Genomic DNA, 15168 nt, shown 5'->3' with positions numbered 1-15168 from the left:
TCTAAATACCTAATATTAAACAAAAGTAAGAATTAGAATAGAAGTATTGTGTAAAAGAGTTCTTAATAATATTAATAGTTATTTCTTATTATTGCGGGTATTTATCTTTATTTGATCCCATCGATTTTCAATCGATAGGTACTTGACCATGGCTCATTGTTCCTCAAATCTCGTTCCCTCGGAGAGTGGGCCGTGAAGCCATTGGCCGTGCCCACAAGTGTCGGCCAGCTGGCCGCAACGGAGAATCGCTTATTTTGACAACATGCACAGCTTTCTGGAGGGTTTATAAGCAAAGGCTGTTGACAAGGATCACGCAAAGACTGCTTAGTGCCCATATCTCGTTCAGAACAGCACTCTTCGCCTGGGCAATTATTGAACCAACAGCTATTTTTTGGGATTATGGCCGCATCTCTGGGCTTGTCTGTGGCTAGAGGCCCACACCAAGTATTGGACGCCAAGACGACAAGAAATGCAGGAGAATCATATCAAAGAGAGTTAAATGGAATAAATAAACGTTCCATCATAGCAAAAACGACAGTATTGCCCAACAAGAAACATACATGAAGTAGTCACACTGCCGTTACAGCCTACAATTGACAATTTGGTTGCCGCCTTTCAGACTGAATAACAAGAACGGACACCCATCACCGTGCATCCATGTCATATCTTTACTGTAAATACTGTTGTTTAAAAGGAATGTCGTATGTAGCACTGTGAAATTGCCAAACCACAAAAGAAATCGTACCAAATCACAGAACAAAAGCAACAGCAGCAGCGAGGCCAGCCATGGCAACAGCATGCTTGACACCCTTAGGATGACCGGCTGCCCCATTGGTAATCTCGACAGGCTCATTGTCAGGGGCAGTAAGAGAGCCAGTAGCAGTAGGGGTAACTGACACAACTTTGGTTCTGCAACGCTCCCGCTCTCCGTCATCGGTCCAGTCCGAATCGCAGTCGGTGAGGTAGTCCGGGTTATCAGTATCGGTGTCTTCAGTTGGAAGACTTGCAGCCGCAGAGACGGTAGTGTTTGGGGCCTGAACTCTGGTCAAGGCCTTGGTTGGGGTGGCGCCCAGGGTATTGGTTCTGGTCTTGCAGCGCTCGTGCTCGCCATCATCAGTCCAGTCTGAGTCGCAGTCTGTCAGATAGTCTGGATTATCGGTGTCGTCATCGTGAGATCGAGCAGTGGTGGCGGGGACAACAGTGGAAGAAGGGATCTTCTTCGTAGCAGTAATAGTGGGAGCGATCTTCGTCTTGGTCTTGCATCGCTCATGCTCTCCGTCATCGGTCCAGTCCGAGTCACAGTCGGTCTCCCAGTCAGGATTGTTGGTGTCGTGTCCATGACCAAGAGGCTTTGTAGTCGGCTGAGAAGTATTCACCCTGGTCGTAGCAACCGGCGCTGGGCTCTGAGTAGTGTGGGCACGAGGAGGCCTAGAGCATTGCTCATTGTCGGGGAACTCGTCACAGCTGGTGTAGTGGCCATCATCGTCGGTCCAGTGCTGCTCTTCTTGGGGAGTCGGAGCCGGAGCCGGAGCCGGAACAGGGGCAGGCTGCTCATCGTCCGTGGTATCGTCATCGTCAGTCCAGTCATCATCGCGGCGAAACTGACGCTGGCGACGTCTGATACGGCGGTTGCGAGCGCCCAGGGCTCGACCCTTGCGGCGGGAGCTTGCCGAGCTGTCACCATTGGCGCGGGCGGCGAGACCATCAGTGTCGACTGCCGCTACCTCGCGGACAGGATGAATGCCCTCGGGGACAGGGCCGGCGCTGGAGAGAACCCCGAGGGAGAGGAGAACAAGAGGTGTAGTCTTCATTGTTTGAGGAGGAAATTATAAAGTTAGAGAGTAGCGAAGGTTGGTTGAAAAAGTTGTTTAGAAGTTGTTGATCGTTCCAAGAATGCTTGAGATGTTTGGTTATTTGATTCTGTGATCAAGGACAGCTATCCAAGCAGAACTTATACTTTTCTAATCTTGCTCTGCAGGCACCTGATGGTTGACTCCGTCTCGTGGCAAACCGCTGGCCATCACCATGAGTCTGGTAGCTGAACTCCAACGACGTCAACATTAGCATTGGAAGTCTGCAATTTGCAAGCCAAGAGAAAGCCACTCTAAGATACGAGAATCCTGCTATGCGTTGTTCAGGATAAGTGACGCGTCGCCGCTTTGATCAGGTTCTCCCACCTGGTCATTTGCAAGGCTCTACCAGGACCAGTCCCCAAAACTCAGCCTCTCCCTTGGCAAGATATCGGTAGAAAACGGTTTAAAGCAGGAATGAGGAGCCTCAAAATACAGGCTCTACCTATAAATGATGTCCGTTGCTTGCTGTCATCCAGTCCCGTGGGTGGATAGTTTGCTGCTCAGCCACCCATGTTGGACTGTTTCGAGGGTTTGTGGTTGCTTGGGATGAAGACACGTTAAGCTACCTCATGATTTTCTGCGGCACAGTTAGTTTCTTGTCTAGTGCGTGTGATTGCTTGATGGTGTGATGGATGTTATTTTTGTTTTAATGACATTCATTGACCCATCTGGACGGGCTCCATGCCTTCCTCCAGTTGTCCTTTGGATTGTCAATGGAGTGGATGTTATTCAACAGTGTTAATACTTGATAACCCTGTCGCTTGGACTCTGTAGACGTACATTGCCTTTGGCTCTCCCATCACTTCACAACTGACTTGTTCTATTAATTTCACTGGATGCCGAGTCAAGCATCCGGGGATCATACAACGGACCATCTACCGAGTTGCATCACTCCGGGTTACGGGCAACAGGGTGTGAGACGTTTACCAATTATCGCAGCACGTGTCTTTTTTCAGCTGTCGGGAGCCAAATCATGGGCTGAAGTGGCACGTGAGAGTCGCTTCAAGCCTTGGTCTTGGCCTGATCTTGGCTCGATCTTGGCACGATCTCAACCGGTTTCCGCTCAGCGAAACCACCAACTAGGGAGTAGTGCAATGAGGCTGAAACGCTTAGCTCGGCCCTTTCAGAACTGGCTTTTTATATTTTTAAAAGAGTGCTCCAACTGCATCCTACGATGTTAAGAGCTGGTCTGTCCCACTGCGCACTCGTCAGCACTTACGCGGCCCCTTGGCAAAGGGGCTGGTTCCGTGGGTCAGTAGTAACTATCCAAGTCAGCGGCGAATCAGTACTTAGTACTGCCTTTCGGGTTATTAGGGTGCCTTCCAGGTCTGGGATAGCGTGTGTGCGCAGGTGCGCCGGCGGATCTTGGTGACATTGTCCTTGGTGTTACAAATGTGTATTAGAAAGTACTAAGAAAGCAGTTGTATATTTTATAGAGCATTACTTATATTATTACACCTGTGCAGTAGAGGCACATTGTATTTGATCTTGATGATACTTCTAAACCAACCCACCAGGCTCCACGATACGAAAACATGTGTTGTCCTATACTAGCATCAAAACCCAGTACCGCGAAACAGCGCAACCGATAACAATCTTCTATAGTTGCTACGAGGTTGCACGAGACTCTGCTTACGTATGACATGTCTCAGCTGCGTGTGATCCCAATACCTGTCTTTATGTTGCGTCTTGCGAGAGGGAAATCCTCAGGCCTTCCTTGGGCCTACGACGAAAACATTAGGACAAAGAGACTGAACCGCTCCAACATTGAGCCAAGGAGCATAACGAGATGGACATAGTGATGCGGAGAGAGATCCTTTGCCTGAGAGGAGACTTCGTGTTGGTCATGAGATTTGTCACCGCAGGTTATACCCGTGGAGATGGCAAGGTCTAGGTTGGGTGTCTCACAATCGAGATTATCATGACTTCGTTTCCAACAAGAATGAGATTGCCAAGGCTCATGAATATATCATAAAGCTAATCCTTTTTTGAACTATGCTAAGGTTTTTTCTCTAGTTGATCTGGGAAACTCCCACCAAGACCTGCGGCCACACTTGCACTGAACGCAGGCGCCATCGCTCCGCTTAGAGGAACACTGATATTTAACTCCTCCGTGCCGGATAGGGGTTGATATAGGAAACAACACGCATTGTCCCGCCGGGCTGGAGAGAGCAACCAATATAGGTGTGAAGACCAAGACAGCCAGCATGAGCCTCAAAACCACTAGTATAAAAGTTAGTTGTGCAATGTTAATAGGGGACATGTCGTATTTAACTTGCAATGTACTTCGCAAGCACTCCAAGTAGAGCTCTCCGTAAGACGGCACGTTCCGACAACCTTGTCGTTTCCTAGCCTCCTCAGATAAAAACCCCGTTAAAGTCTTAGCAATATGCTGGTCATTTTTGGCATAATGACGGACAGGGATATAGACCTTGACCTTGGGTATCTCGTTATGTCGACGAAATTCCACATTATACAGAATACCAGCGGTTCTATGGCCATTATACGGGAGAGGGGTGCCATCAGCGACATTAGCTGTGCCAAGCAGGGCATTCCACAATCGCCTTAACTTTTGCATGCCCTCCTCAAAGTCTGGGCTAGGGCAAGGCAACCGTCCTCCCAAGGACATCGTCTCTTGGACTGCTTGGAAGTCAGTCCTTCTGTCTCGAAAGTAGATCTTGAGTCTGGAACTTGCGCCGGGAACCAGGTCCAGCGCCACCATGTCTATTTCGAACCCCAAGTCTGAGTGCGTATCCACGTAGTCGACAAAGGTGTCGAAAGAGCCGAGATTTTCCGATCTCCACCCAGGGGCCGACTTGATGGCATCTGAGATAACCGCCAACTCAGACTGGTTGGATGTGTATGCCACTGCGCCAGGGAAGAAGTAGACTTTGTTTATGATGTCCCCCCTTTTCAGGTCAAAGGCCCAGAACATTGTTGACGGGTGATCTTCTGGTACACTCTTGGCATATCTTCTGTTTGGGAAGGCAGACTGAAAGTGGTCGAATAAGATGGTGTCGGTGTTTGGAAATGCCTGGATTAAGCTTTGCTTGAAGTCTGCCGAAGCTCTGTCGTTATTTGGGTCTGCTGGTGTGCCGGCATAAAGCCCAATAGGCTCGATGGAATAGCGAATTGTGGGCTGTTCTATTCCTGTATGAAAGTCCCAGCTTAGTTCGATGGGGGTATGGTTGTCCGTCATAAAACTATTCCAGCGCGGTAGCCCGGAGATAGGTGAGACTCCTAGGTATGGTATAACCATTTTGGCGAAGTGATGAAGCATGTTGACTTGGTCTTCATAGGTGTAACCAGCCTTGGCCAGGAACTCAGCTAAAGCATGCCCGACTGTCAGGTACCAGTACTGTTGATGAGGGTCAATGATACCCTGGGCTGCCGCTTTGGCCAGTGGCCATGGCTTGACTTGTTCTGGGACGCTGCTGATAGGGGCCATGTTGCGCTGTGAAAACCTGCGGGAATCGTAACTGATGTGGGTTACCTTCCTCTATACGCAACAAACGTCACTCTTATACGATTACAACCTCAGCAAAGAAGAATAACCATAATACTACGTGGGACAGGACACGGCATTGCCGTCCGTCCCTTGGAGCGTCCATGTTTTCGTCCTTCTACCATTGCCAAGACAACTCGGGCAAGCCGATGTGGGCTGAAGAAAGGTGTCATTCAAACAGGGAATAAGCGGGACAGCGCGGGTGCCCATTTGCGGCAAAATACGCTTTGGTGATATTAACAGGCTTGCTCTTTCAACAAGAACCCCCATACGCATCAACTTTCACGCTGATGAATTTGGGCTAGACTCAGCAAGCATTTCCAACTTTATCACTGCCCTTCATGCATGACTAGGTAAGGAATATGAGGCCATTTCTCCACCAGTCAGTCCTCCAAGTCCTCCTGTTCCTCTGGCACATGCCACTTTGCAATGACGTTTCCCCTATGCTGTCTATCGACACCCAACCACAGCAGATCCGGCCTGCTGTAATGCCCAACAATGTCTAGGAACCCACGGGTAGCCACAACCTTGGTGAGGTCAAGATCGGCGTATACAATGCCTTCCTTTCCTGGGCTCCCTTCAAGAGGATTGGTCAACCGTCGGCCATCAGGTCCGATTACGCAACTATGGCCGCCACCAGGCTCGCGGCAAGAGAGACCTTCCTGCGTCTTCATGGTTTCGATTCCCCTGGGTCCACATACTGAGGTGCTATGAAGCACGTAGGCTGAGCTTTCGATCGCGTAAGTTTGAGAAAGGGCTTGACACCCATCAGCCGTCATACTCCATAGGCCCGGGTGGTCCACGCCAGTCGATGGATCAACAGGCGGCCACATCGAGATGTGTATAGCCTCTCCCTGGGAGATGCTATGATATTTCAATAGCGGCTGTGTGTGCTCCCAGCAGGCAAGGCATCCAACCTTGATCTTGCCATAGTCTGGTCCAAAGTCAATCTCAACGACGTTGTTGAGGACGAGCTCAGCATCGGACCCGTCACCGAAGAGGGTTCGCTCCATGTGAGTGGGCTTGATCTTCCATCGATGCATTAAAACCTCGCCCTGAGGAGACAGAATCGCCTGGGAGATGTAGATGCTGTGAGTTCGACTTTGTTCTGAAAACCCGAGCACGATGGCCATAGAACACTCCTTGGCAGTGGCCTTCAGCAAGTCCATTGCTTCGGAGTTCAAAGACAGTGAGTTGTAGATGTATCGAGTCTGAAGATCGAAGTCGACCGGCCGCGCCCTATCACAAGCCATGAATGTTAATCACGGGCAGAGGAAAAATTAGTGACTGCTTACCAGATCCATGCGGGATAGCCAGGGAGCCAGCATTCGGGGAACGCGATGAGTTTGGCTCCATGTTCTGCAGCTTCCTTAATGAGAGCGACTGCTTTTTCGATCGAAGCGGCCAAATCAAGGTAGACAGGCTCTACCTGGGTGACGGCAACTCGAATTGGCGTGGACATGCTACTGGCTGTGTTGATGGGCACTGTTGTAATATCGAGATCTGGCACTGGACGCGTCGCGGTCTATATACAGCAGGCCGAGAGCAGATCTGTAGAAGAGGTGCCATCCGTTAGAAGCGTTCATCGGATTACCAAACCATCAGCGCTTCAGGAGACACGTGTATCTGGTGAGAAATCGACGCGACTGATACGTTTGGCAGATGACCGTTTGGGCAGGTTGCGGCTGGTGATAGCTCACCTATCTCAAGTTGCAAAGTTGAAACGAAGTCAGGTGGGACTGACTACCTTATCTGGTGATGGAGAGCATCCCGATTCAGCAAATGGTAACCCTCTTTCCGTGTCCTCCATTTCCATATTGTGGGAACTCGTGTCTCGACTCGTATTTTGCTGAGTTCGCAATCATTGTGCACTACTAGCCCCTGCATAGATGTCCCCTGCCCTGTCACCATCTCATTGCTGGACACGTTTCCGGTACCCCGTGGCTCGGACTTTGCGACCACATCTGTCGGTTCAGCGCCTTACACGAGCATATTCCCGAGCAGATCATTGACGTGTCCTATTCGTCTACCAGTACGGTTACATCGAGTGGATCACAACCCCGAAAGTTAAATCGCCAATGGCCATGAATATCATGCGAGTTTGTGCATCAACACGGGCAAACCTTATATTGTGGCTCCCTTGAGAGCTTGGCTGCGGCCACAACCGTTGTACCAACTGCAAGCAAACGGTGGCACTCTCAGGGGTTGTAACCATTTACAAATGGTCCCTTCATATATGTGATAATCTGAAAGGGAAGGCCGAAAATGTACCTTGAAACTTCAATTCTCGGGCATAACACCCATTGTATACACATGGGAAGACTTCTATGCAACCCCTCCCCCCTTCTGGCAAGAGGAAACCATTGATGATTGTTGAGATCGGCCCAGCCATCGAGAAAAAAGAAATAGAGCCAGTGCTCTGCCCTGCTCGATTGTTTGATTGTGCTGCCTCCATCGAGAATCCCCCCTCCGCTTCAAACATGGCTCTTGCTGGTCAAATTGCTGAAATATGGATTCTCTACGTGCTTGGCGTCCTCATGATAGCGGCGCGCATCTTCTGCCGTACCAAGATGGTTGGGTACAGAAACTACGAGTGGGATGATTATCTGGTCATAGGTGTTGCAGTAAGCTCTGAACCATTCCTTTGTCCCAAACTCGATTTCTAATGTTGCAATATCTGCAGTTCATGTGGACAGCAGCGCCCGTCATTGGCCACGTTTTTGTCCAAGTTGCTGAAGGACGACACACCTCGGACCTAACCTTTGAGGAGCGAAAGAATATGAGCGAATCTGAGCGTAAAGATTGGGCTTTTGGGTCTCAAATCTTTCTTCTGGGCCTCACTGGATATTTTTTTATCCTTTGGACGCTCAAGTTCAACATGCTCTGCTTCTATCACCGAGTCGTCCGTGACTTGTGGACCGAGATATTTATCAAGCCACTGATGGTGCTTGTGGCTTTGTCAGGAGTTGCAATCATTCTCACCCTTGCTCTTACATGTCGTCCCTTTCATCATCTCTGGCAGGTTTGGCCTGATCCAGGACGTACGGTCAAATTCATTCCTGTGACTTTGTGTCCTATACTGATGCTACTCTTCGCAGGTCAATGTGAACCACAGAACTTAGTCTTCTTTGTCGTCATATTAACTTTTAATCTTGTGACGGATATTTGCGTCATACTAGTCCCTCTCCCGGTATGTTACTCAGACACCTTACTCGAAGCCCTCCAACTGATAACATGGTTGCTTGCAGGTGCTCAGGGGCATTCAGATCAACCGCTGGAAGAAATTTGGGTTGTACTTCCTGTTCAGCCTAGGCTTCTTTTGCATGTTTGCCGCGATCCTTCGATTCGTGCTCATCTTTAATGTGAGTGCAACTATCGATTACGCTGTCGTGAAATGCTCATTAACATCTGCGGCACAGCTCAACCAGCGCGGCGTCTCGGCACTATGGTCGATGCGTGAGGATTGCGTCGGCATCTTTGTTGGTCAGGCGCCTATGGTGATGCCGATCTTCAAACGCCGCTTCTGGTCCCAAGGTAGCTACGCCACCTCCAGTGCCGGCTTCTACAACGGCCACACCCGGGATTATTACCACCAGAACCGAGACGAGGGCCATGAGCTGGGATTGAGGTCTGCCGTCGGGAGTGCCAAGCCACGTGTACCACGCTCAACGGATAGACTGGGGTCGAGATCGGATAGCCAAGAGGAAATCGTGAGGAAACCTATGGATTCTGAAACACCACCGGAGCATCCAAAGTTCCATAGTGGCATTCTGGTGCATCAGCGTATTGATATTGAGGGGTTGGAGGGGACGTACAGGCATACCGATCCCCGTTGGTAGGGTGAAAGAAGTTTGGCTCATCATGTATACTCGAAATGCAAAGTTGTCATGCGTGTCGAGATCGTCGTGGAAATAGGCCCCTGAAGCAAGTGACAAGGGCAAGACAGGCCACGTTTGAGTGACCACCAGCATAATCAACATAGGCAGCCAAGTCTGATTGATCGAATTCACACTTAGGCTCGTTCTACACGCGTTGCACTGTTGTTACATGCAGGTGCTCTCATGCATGTACCTTCTCGTTACAGAGCTTTCGATGTGATGTGACTCGCGGATATCATTACACAACTTTTTGCGGCTTCAGAACCAGGGTTTAGAGTTTTGCAGCCTTTGAGCCGCAGGGTCCATCTTTCTTACACCAATAGCAGAAAGAGAAAAATTCCTGCAATGCAACTCCAAGTGACGGTGGGCGTGCGTTGGTTTGAGAAGTACCAGGGTATCCTCCAGAGCCGCTGCAACCATGTTGTGGCGGGTAAAGCTCAACGGGACCTTCGCGACGGGGTTGCCGAACGCAGACGAATGTCTTTTTAGGAATGTGGTATCGTAAGTCCCTGTCTTTATTGGCTGTCTTTTTTAACTCGAATGAGATCACTGAGCAGGTTGTTTCACAACCAGCCGTCTTAGACTAATGCAAGGCATTTTACCAGCAGATGCTAAGGCATGTGATGATGTATGATATCCGGTTCTCGCTGAGCCAAGAGCCAAGATTCAAGACCCTTGCTCGTAGTGATCCGATTCCTCGTTGGCGCATGTGCAATGGTTCGATGTATTTAACCTTAATACGCCGACCGACACCAGATCTACGGCAGTTGTTTGGAGTCTTCGATCGTGTACAAATGTCTTCTAGATAAGATGAAAGCCTCTTGAGCGGCAAAGCCACTTGCTAGCAGCTTCGCTACGTACCGCGGTCAATCCCATCATCTACTCATCTATTCATCAGTTATTGCGCAACATGGACCCGCTTCGAAAGGATGCGATTCACCATGAACGCTTCGTCAAGATCATATGTGTCGGCGCGGGGTTTTCGGGTCTGTGTCTGGCATACAAGTTGAGACGATCTTTCCAGAACTATGCCCTAACTGTAGACACCTTTGCAAAAATATGATGAGTGTTTGAGTGCTAATTAAGTATTCCAGATTTACGAAAAGAACGACGGTGTTGGGGGAACGTGGTTTGAGAACACATACCCCGGCTGTGCGTGTGATGTTCCTTCACACAACTACACCTATTCATTTGAGCCCAAAGCGGACTTCTCGGGAGTCCTGGCCAGCTTTGACGAAATCAGAGACTACCTGGAGACGTTTGCTGGCAAGCACAACCTGCTACATCACATCCGAACCTCACATCAGGTCTTGGAGACCTCATGGGATCCACTGAAAGGTCAGTGGATGGTTTCTTCTACTGACTTACGGTCTGGAGAAACAGTGCATGACTGGTGTCACCTGTTGGTTCATGCTACAGGCTACCTGAACAAGCCTATGTGGCCTAAAGCCCCGGATATCGAGACGTTTCGAGGGCCGAAGCTTCATAGTGCGCAATGGGATGACAACGTCTCACTTGAAGGCAAAAACGTCCTCTTAGTAGGGTCGGGCGCATCCAGTGCCCAGATCCTCCCAGCCATCCAGCCAATCGTCAACACTGTGAAGGTTTTTGTCCGAACGCCACGATGGTCGTTGCCATCTGTTAGCTCCAAACAGGGTAAATTTGTACCAGCGGAAAGACAGAGGCTCGCCAACGATCCAGATGCCGTCTTGAATCTCCGACTAGAGAATGAGAGGACCTTGAACAGCTTCTTTAGTGAGTACACAGGCCTGTACCTTGTTATACTGGAGAAAGAATAACATTTTATAGCCATGTACATGAAAGGCACGATTTTGCAATCCCAGGCAAGGCAACACTTGGAGGCTGAGATGAAGAAGATCATTCCAGACCCGGAGTTGCAAAGGAAGCTAGTGCCCGACTTTGCTGTTGGATGCAAGCGAATTTTACCATCAGGGGACCAGTTCCTACATGTCAGTCGTAACCTTATGCCAAAACTGTTCTCTTCCATGGTCAATATGTAAACTGATTAAGCGCTACAGGCGATCAATAAGGGTAATGTGGAGGTTGTCTGTTCAGGAGTCAGATGCTTCACTGAGACCGGCTGCATCGGTGCTGATGAGCAGTCTCATCAGGGTGATGTGCTTATCTGTGCTACTGGATTCGACACGTCGTTTATCCCTCGTTATCCCATACTCTTCAACGGACACAACCTCCAGGACGATTGGAGTGCCTCCATCACTGGCTACATGGGCGTTGGAATATCTGAATGTCCAAACTCATTCACCCTCGCTGGACCTTGGACTCCAGTCTCCAACGGCCCAGTCATTATTGCCCTTGAATCGCAGGCTGACTTCATCTGCGCCTTTATTGACAAGTATCAGACAGAACCTGGAGTTCATAGCATGAGGCTGAAGGCCGCCGCATGCTATGATTTCAAGACGTACGTGGCCCAAGCCACAACGAGGATGGTCTGGTCAGACAACTACCACAACTCTCATAACATTCATGCCAACTGGGGTCAAGCTTCCATCACGTGGCCTGGATCGACTCTCCATTACCTGGAGGCTTTGCGTGAGCCTCGCTTCGAGGATTACGAGTTTGACTTTTGTGGCAATCGATTTGCCTGGATGGGCAACGGCTTGTCACAAACAGAGTGGGACCCAACGGCTGAATTGGCTTACTATATTCGAAATAGCGACGATGGAAGGCACTTGAGCAGAGGGGCAAGGACAAAGTCGATTTCAAAGAGTGGGACACGGCCTGAGAGGGAACTTCACCGGCAGGAAAGGCTGTGTATTGCTTAGGTCTAGAAACACTCTTGTATACTGGTGATGAAAAGCTTTTGAAAAAGCAGATGGCTTCGCTTGAAGTGTGTGGAATCGTGCAGGATCTATCTAGGCCATCATGAAGTCGTATTGCACCGGCCCAAGTTTGTTTATTATCTCGAAGGGAGAATTCGTGGTTGTACAAGCTCCTCTTCGAATTTCCCTCCAGAAACAGTATCGCGCGCCGAGTTTTGCACCACATATATGGCGCCACGATGCCAGGGCTCATATATTGCCTCCGAGCTCTGCGAAGTTGGGTGGTCACTCCAGCCATCAGAGAGTCTGACTTAGCCTTTGAGCTATGTGTCCCTACTTTTAAGGATACTGGCATGGATTAAAACCCCTGGTGATTCGGCGGTATTGTGATATTTCCGTGATACTATCCGCTGTACTCGATTATCGCGTCTCAAAACTCAACACCCAAATCGTAACTGTTCCTGATATAGTGTGAAACCGAGATGAAGCCAAAGTCGACAGACCCAGACAACTGGTCTAGCTCCAGCTGCGGAGACAATACCGTTTATCTTGATTTCTGGTAACTCTGAGAAACATTATATTCCTAGGTTGCAACAACTGGGCGACTTTAAAGAATGCCGCTGGCAGACCTGACACAAAGCAGCCTACAAAAGCCGGGCTTAGTGAGAATGCCACTCCTGCGAAGGCATCAAGGGCGTCTCTGGGTAAGTAAAGATCTCGTGTTGTAGTCACCAATGATACCATGGAGTCTATACAGATCCGGAATCGGAGGTTCAAACATAACTTGGCGGCAGGAGGCTTCAGAATCCTGTTGCTCAAGATCACGCATTGATTCGATATGTTTGCACATGACAGAGGCTGCACATTCCCACCGTATTGAATCACCATCGAAGTCCAGCCGCCTCCTCGAGAAGAGATTCTCTCGGTAGGTGCAACCCTTGTTCCAAGTATTCCCACCTCTCGGTGGACTTTGCTTTCTTCACGATCAGGATATGTGGTTGATGCAGACGTTCCGCATTAATGAATCGAGGTAACTTGAGACACAAAGGGAAGATTTCGCAGTCCTGGAATGGCTGAAAAGAAGATTGTGTTAGTACCAAATAGGTGCGAGTTGCCTTCGTGTGCAATCCTCCTGACTTCAACTGCCGTAGACTATTGATAGGATACAGGCAAAGTCTTCGGCGAATTTGGGCTGCAGTTCTCGCGGACGTCGTATTAGGCAGCGTTTGAACGGAATGCTCGTTATTGGCCAACCGTCATTATTCGGAATCGGATTTTCTTCAACCGGTTGCCTCGGCTTTGCACAGCACTCTCTGTCATTGCCAACGGGATTCAACCAAGCTAGAATCTTATTGCTTCCCTATAATTAGTATTAGTTGGAGACTCATAGCCTATTATGCCTCTGTTGTTTGCTGAATCAATACCTAAATGTCTCTTTAAGCCTTATTTCTTTCTAAATTTACTAAAATGGATCAAGCTTTCGTCTTGGTTTTCCGAAAGATTAGGCAACCAGACTATCTGGTAGTCGACTCGGGGATCTTTTTAGTAAATTTGAACCTGCCGAAGCGTTAGAATAAGCAGCCTTAACCCCCAAAGAAGTGCAAAAGCACCCTGGATACAAATGGCTAATTTCCAAACCTGTCAGGATCAAGAAGGTTCGCGGGGCGACGCTCAAGATTGCATTGCCACGCAAGGCCGGAGAAACAATCACAAAGTTCAAATGATTAGATCTTAGGCATCCGTTTCATCTTAATACTCACTAGAGAAAGAAATAGACTACTCTGATCTTGAATTGTTCTCTGATTAAAGAGTCTTGTTAGCCAAAAGGTGGGGCCCGATGTTGTCCATTCCGACACCCATCTCCAGTGCGTCGCCGAACCAATCTTGGGGCTCCGATGTATGCAAGTACATGCCTGACTACGATAAATCGGATTTTGGCTCAATGTTCAGGACACGGTAAATATAGGGTGTCACGGATCAGAGATGCATAACACTCCAGCACATGAGATATGTGTTTAGAGGTTTTTTAATAAGCACATAATGGCTAGTTCATTCACACATGAATAAACCACCCGTCAACTCTTGATAACTGTCTCTTTTGATGATCCAGCTGATGGCCGCTGTTGGGAATGCCTTTGATGACGACAGTGAAAGCATCATTATCAATTCTCAACTGAGATGAGCGCGAAACACTGCCGCAACCGTACGGCTTCCTATTTAGGCCAGTACAAAAGTCCAAATACCCTAGAAAGATCATACGCCGGGAAATCGGCACCCAAACCCAACGTCACGTTGCAGCTTTGCTTCACCTTGACAGAAGTTCCTGGGGCCGAGGGTCCACAGCCGATAAGTCGAACGCATAACTAACTACTGATAATGCAAAGCTGGAAATAGTGGTCCTCGTAGTGCCCCCGACCGTGCACGCAGTCCCTTGATGCATTAAACTAGGACAATCGATACAATGAGGGCACAGTTATGCTTGGGCCCGGGAGTTGGAGGTTTCAACCTCAATAAATGGCCTTCACAATTGTAATCTTCCTGAAAACTGGTTGTTAGTTTTCTCGCCATCAATAACGCCCCTGGAAGAGGCAATCACCCAAAATGGTAGCTCAGCAGGCATTGCGTTAAGTCGTCGAGATTCTAGTCTTGCTTTAGAGGCGGGAAGGATCATCCGGCACTCGGCATGCCGGCTAAGTCGGCGCCGGTTCCACCCACGTCAAGTTGACAGGCCGGGGCAAACTTCCCAACACACCATAGTGCCGGGGTCTGTTATCTAGCCATACCCATCGACCTAGCCAGGCTTGGCAGGCCAAATCGCCAACTCGAGCCAAGGTCCTTTTGTTTTCGGGAAGAAGTGATGGCATGTCGCACCATCAGGTTTATTGCTGGAGCATGTCACTGGGCTATAGCTATTGGGGAACCCCAGACATCCGGAAATATGTAAGTGATTACAGACCATCGCTTGGCTCTGAGCTCCTCGGGTTTGATCACCTGTCGATCGGGAGGGTCAAGGTGATAAGGACTGGAGCTGGATGAACAAGCTTGCCATGGCGAGAAATAATGATGATCCACCGTTAATAACGATTGGCCACATTGTTCTGGAACTTATTTACATCCATCGGTCCTTTTGA

General features: G+C 49.1%; 3 protein-coding genes and 2 pseudogenes across 5 annotated transcripts, besides 2 other annotated features; 2 read left to right on the top strand and 3 right to left on the bottom strand.

Annotated features, from left to right (window-relative positions):
• Nucleotides 1–749: 749 nt before the first annotated feature.
• NCS57_01491200 (uncharacterized protein) lies at nucleotides 750–1811 on the bottom strand (the record flags this gene model as incomplete). The annotated part of the gene is made up of 1 exon (XM_053064495.1): nucleotides 750–1811. The coding sequence occupies one exon, from the start codon at nucleotides 1809–1811 to the stop codon at nucleotides 750–752; it is 1062 nt and encodes a 353-aa protein (XP_052906123.1).
• A 2256-nt stretch (nucleotides 1812–4067) lies between these two features.
• NCS57_01491100 (uncharacterized protein) lies at nucleotides 4068–5301 on the bottom strand (the record flags this gene model as incomplete). The annotated part of the gene is made up of 2 exons (XM_053064494.1): nucleotides 4068–4076; nucleotides 4273–5301. The coding sequence occupies 2 exons, from the start codon at nucleotides 5299–5301 to the stop codon at nucleotides 4068–4070; spliced, it is 1038 nt and encodes a 345-aa protein (XP_052906122.1).
• A 440-nt stretch (nucleotides 5302–5741) lies between these two features.
• NCS57_01491000 lies at nucleotides 5742–6865 on the bottom strand (annotated as a pseudogene). The gene is made up of 2 exons: nucleotides 6654–6865; nucleotides 5742–6597 (listed from the first exon to the last, which is right to left on the bottom strand).
• Nucleotides 5742–6865: a sequence feature.
• Nucleotides 6866–7838: 973 nt separating this feature from the next.
• Nucleotides 7839–9197, top strand: NCS57_01490900 (uncharacterized protein; the record flags this gene model as incomplete). Its single annotated transcript, XM_053064493.1, has 5 exons — nucleotides 7839–7982; nucleotides 8042–8399; nucleotides 8457–8548; nucleotides 8607–8720; nucleotides 8778–9197. The coding sequence occupies 5 exons, from the start codon at nucleotides 7839–7841 to the stop codon at nucleotides 9195–9197; spliced, it is 1128 nt and encodes a 375-aa protein (XP_052906121.1).
• A 937-nt stretch (nucleotides 9198–10134) lies between these two features.
• Nucleotides 10135–12040, top strand: NCS57_01490800 (annotated as a pseudogene). The gene is made up of 4 exons: nucleotides 10135–10275; nucleotides 10331–10991; nucleotides 11046–11206; nucleotides 11276–12040.
• Nucleotides 10135–12040: a sequence feature.
• Nucleotides 12041–15168: the final 3128 nt, after the last annotated feature.

This window comes from Fusarium keratoplasticum, chromosome 15 (genome assembly GCF_025433545.1).
Source record: "Fusarium keratoplasticum isolate Fu6.1 chromosome 15, whole genome shotgun sequence".
Classification (NCBI taxonomy): domain Eukaryota; kingdom Fungi; phylum Ascomycota; class Sordariomycetes; order Hypocreales; family Nectriaceae; genus Fusarium; species Fusarium keratoplasticum.
This window is presented reverse-complemented; position numbering and strand designations above follow the sequence as displayed.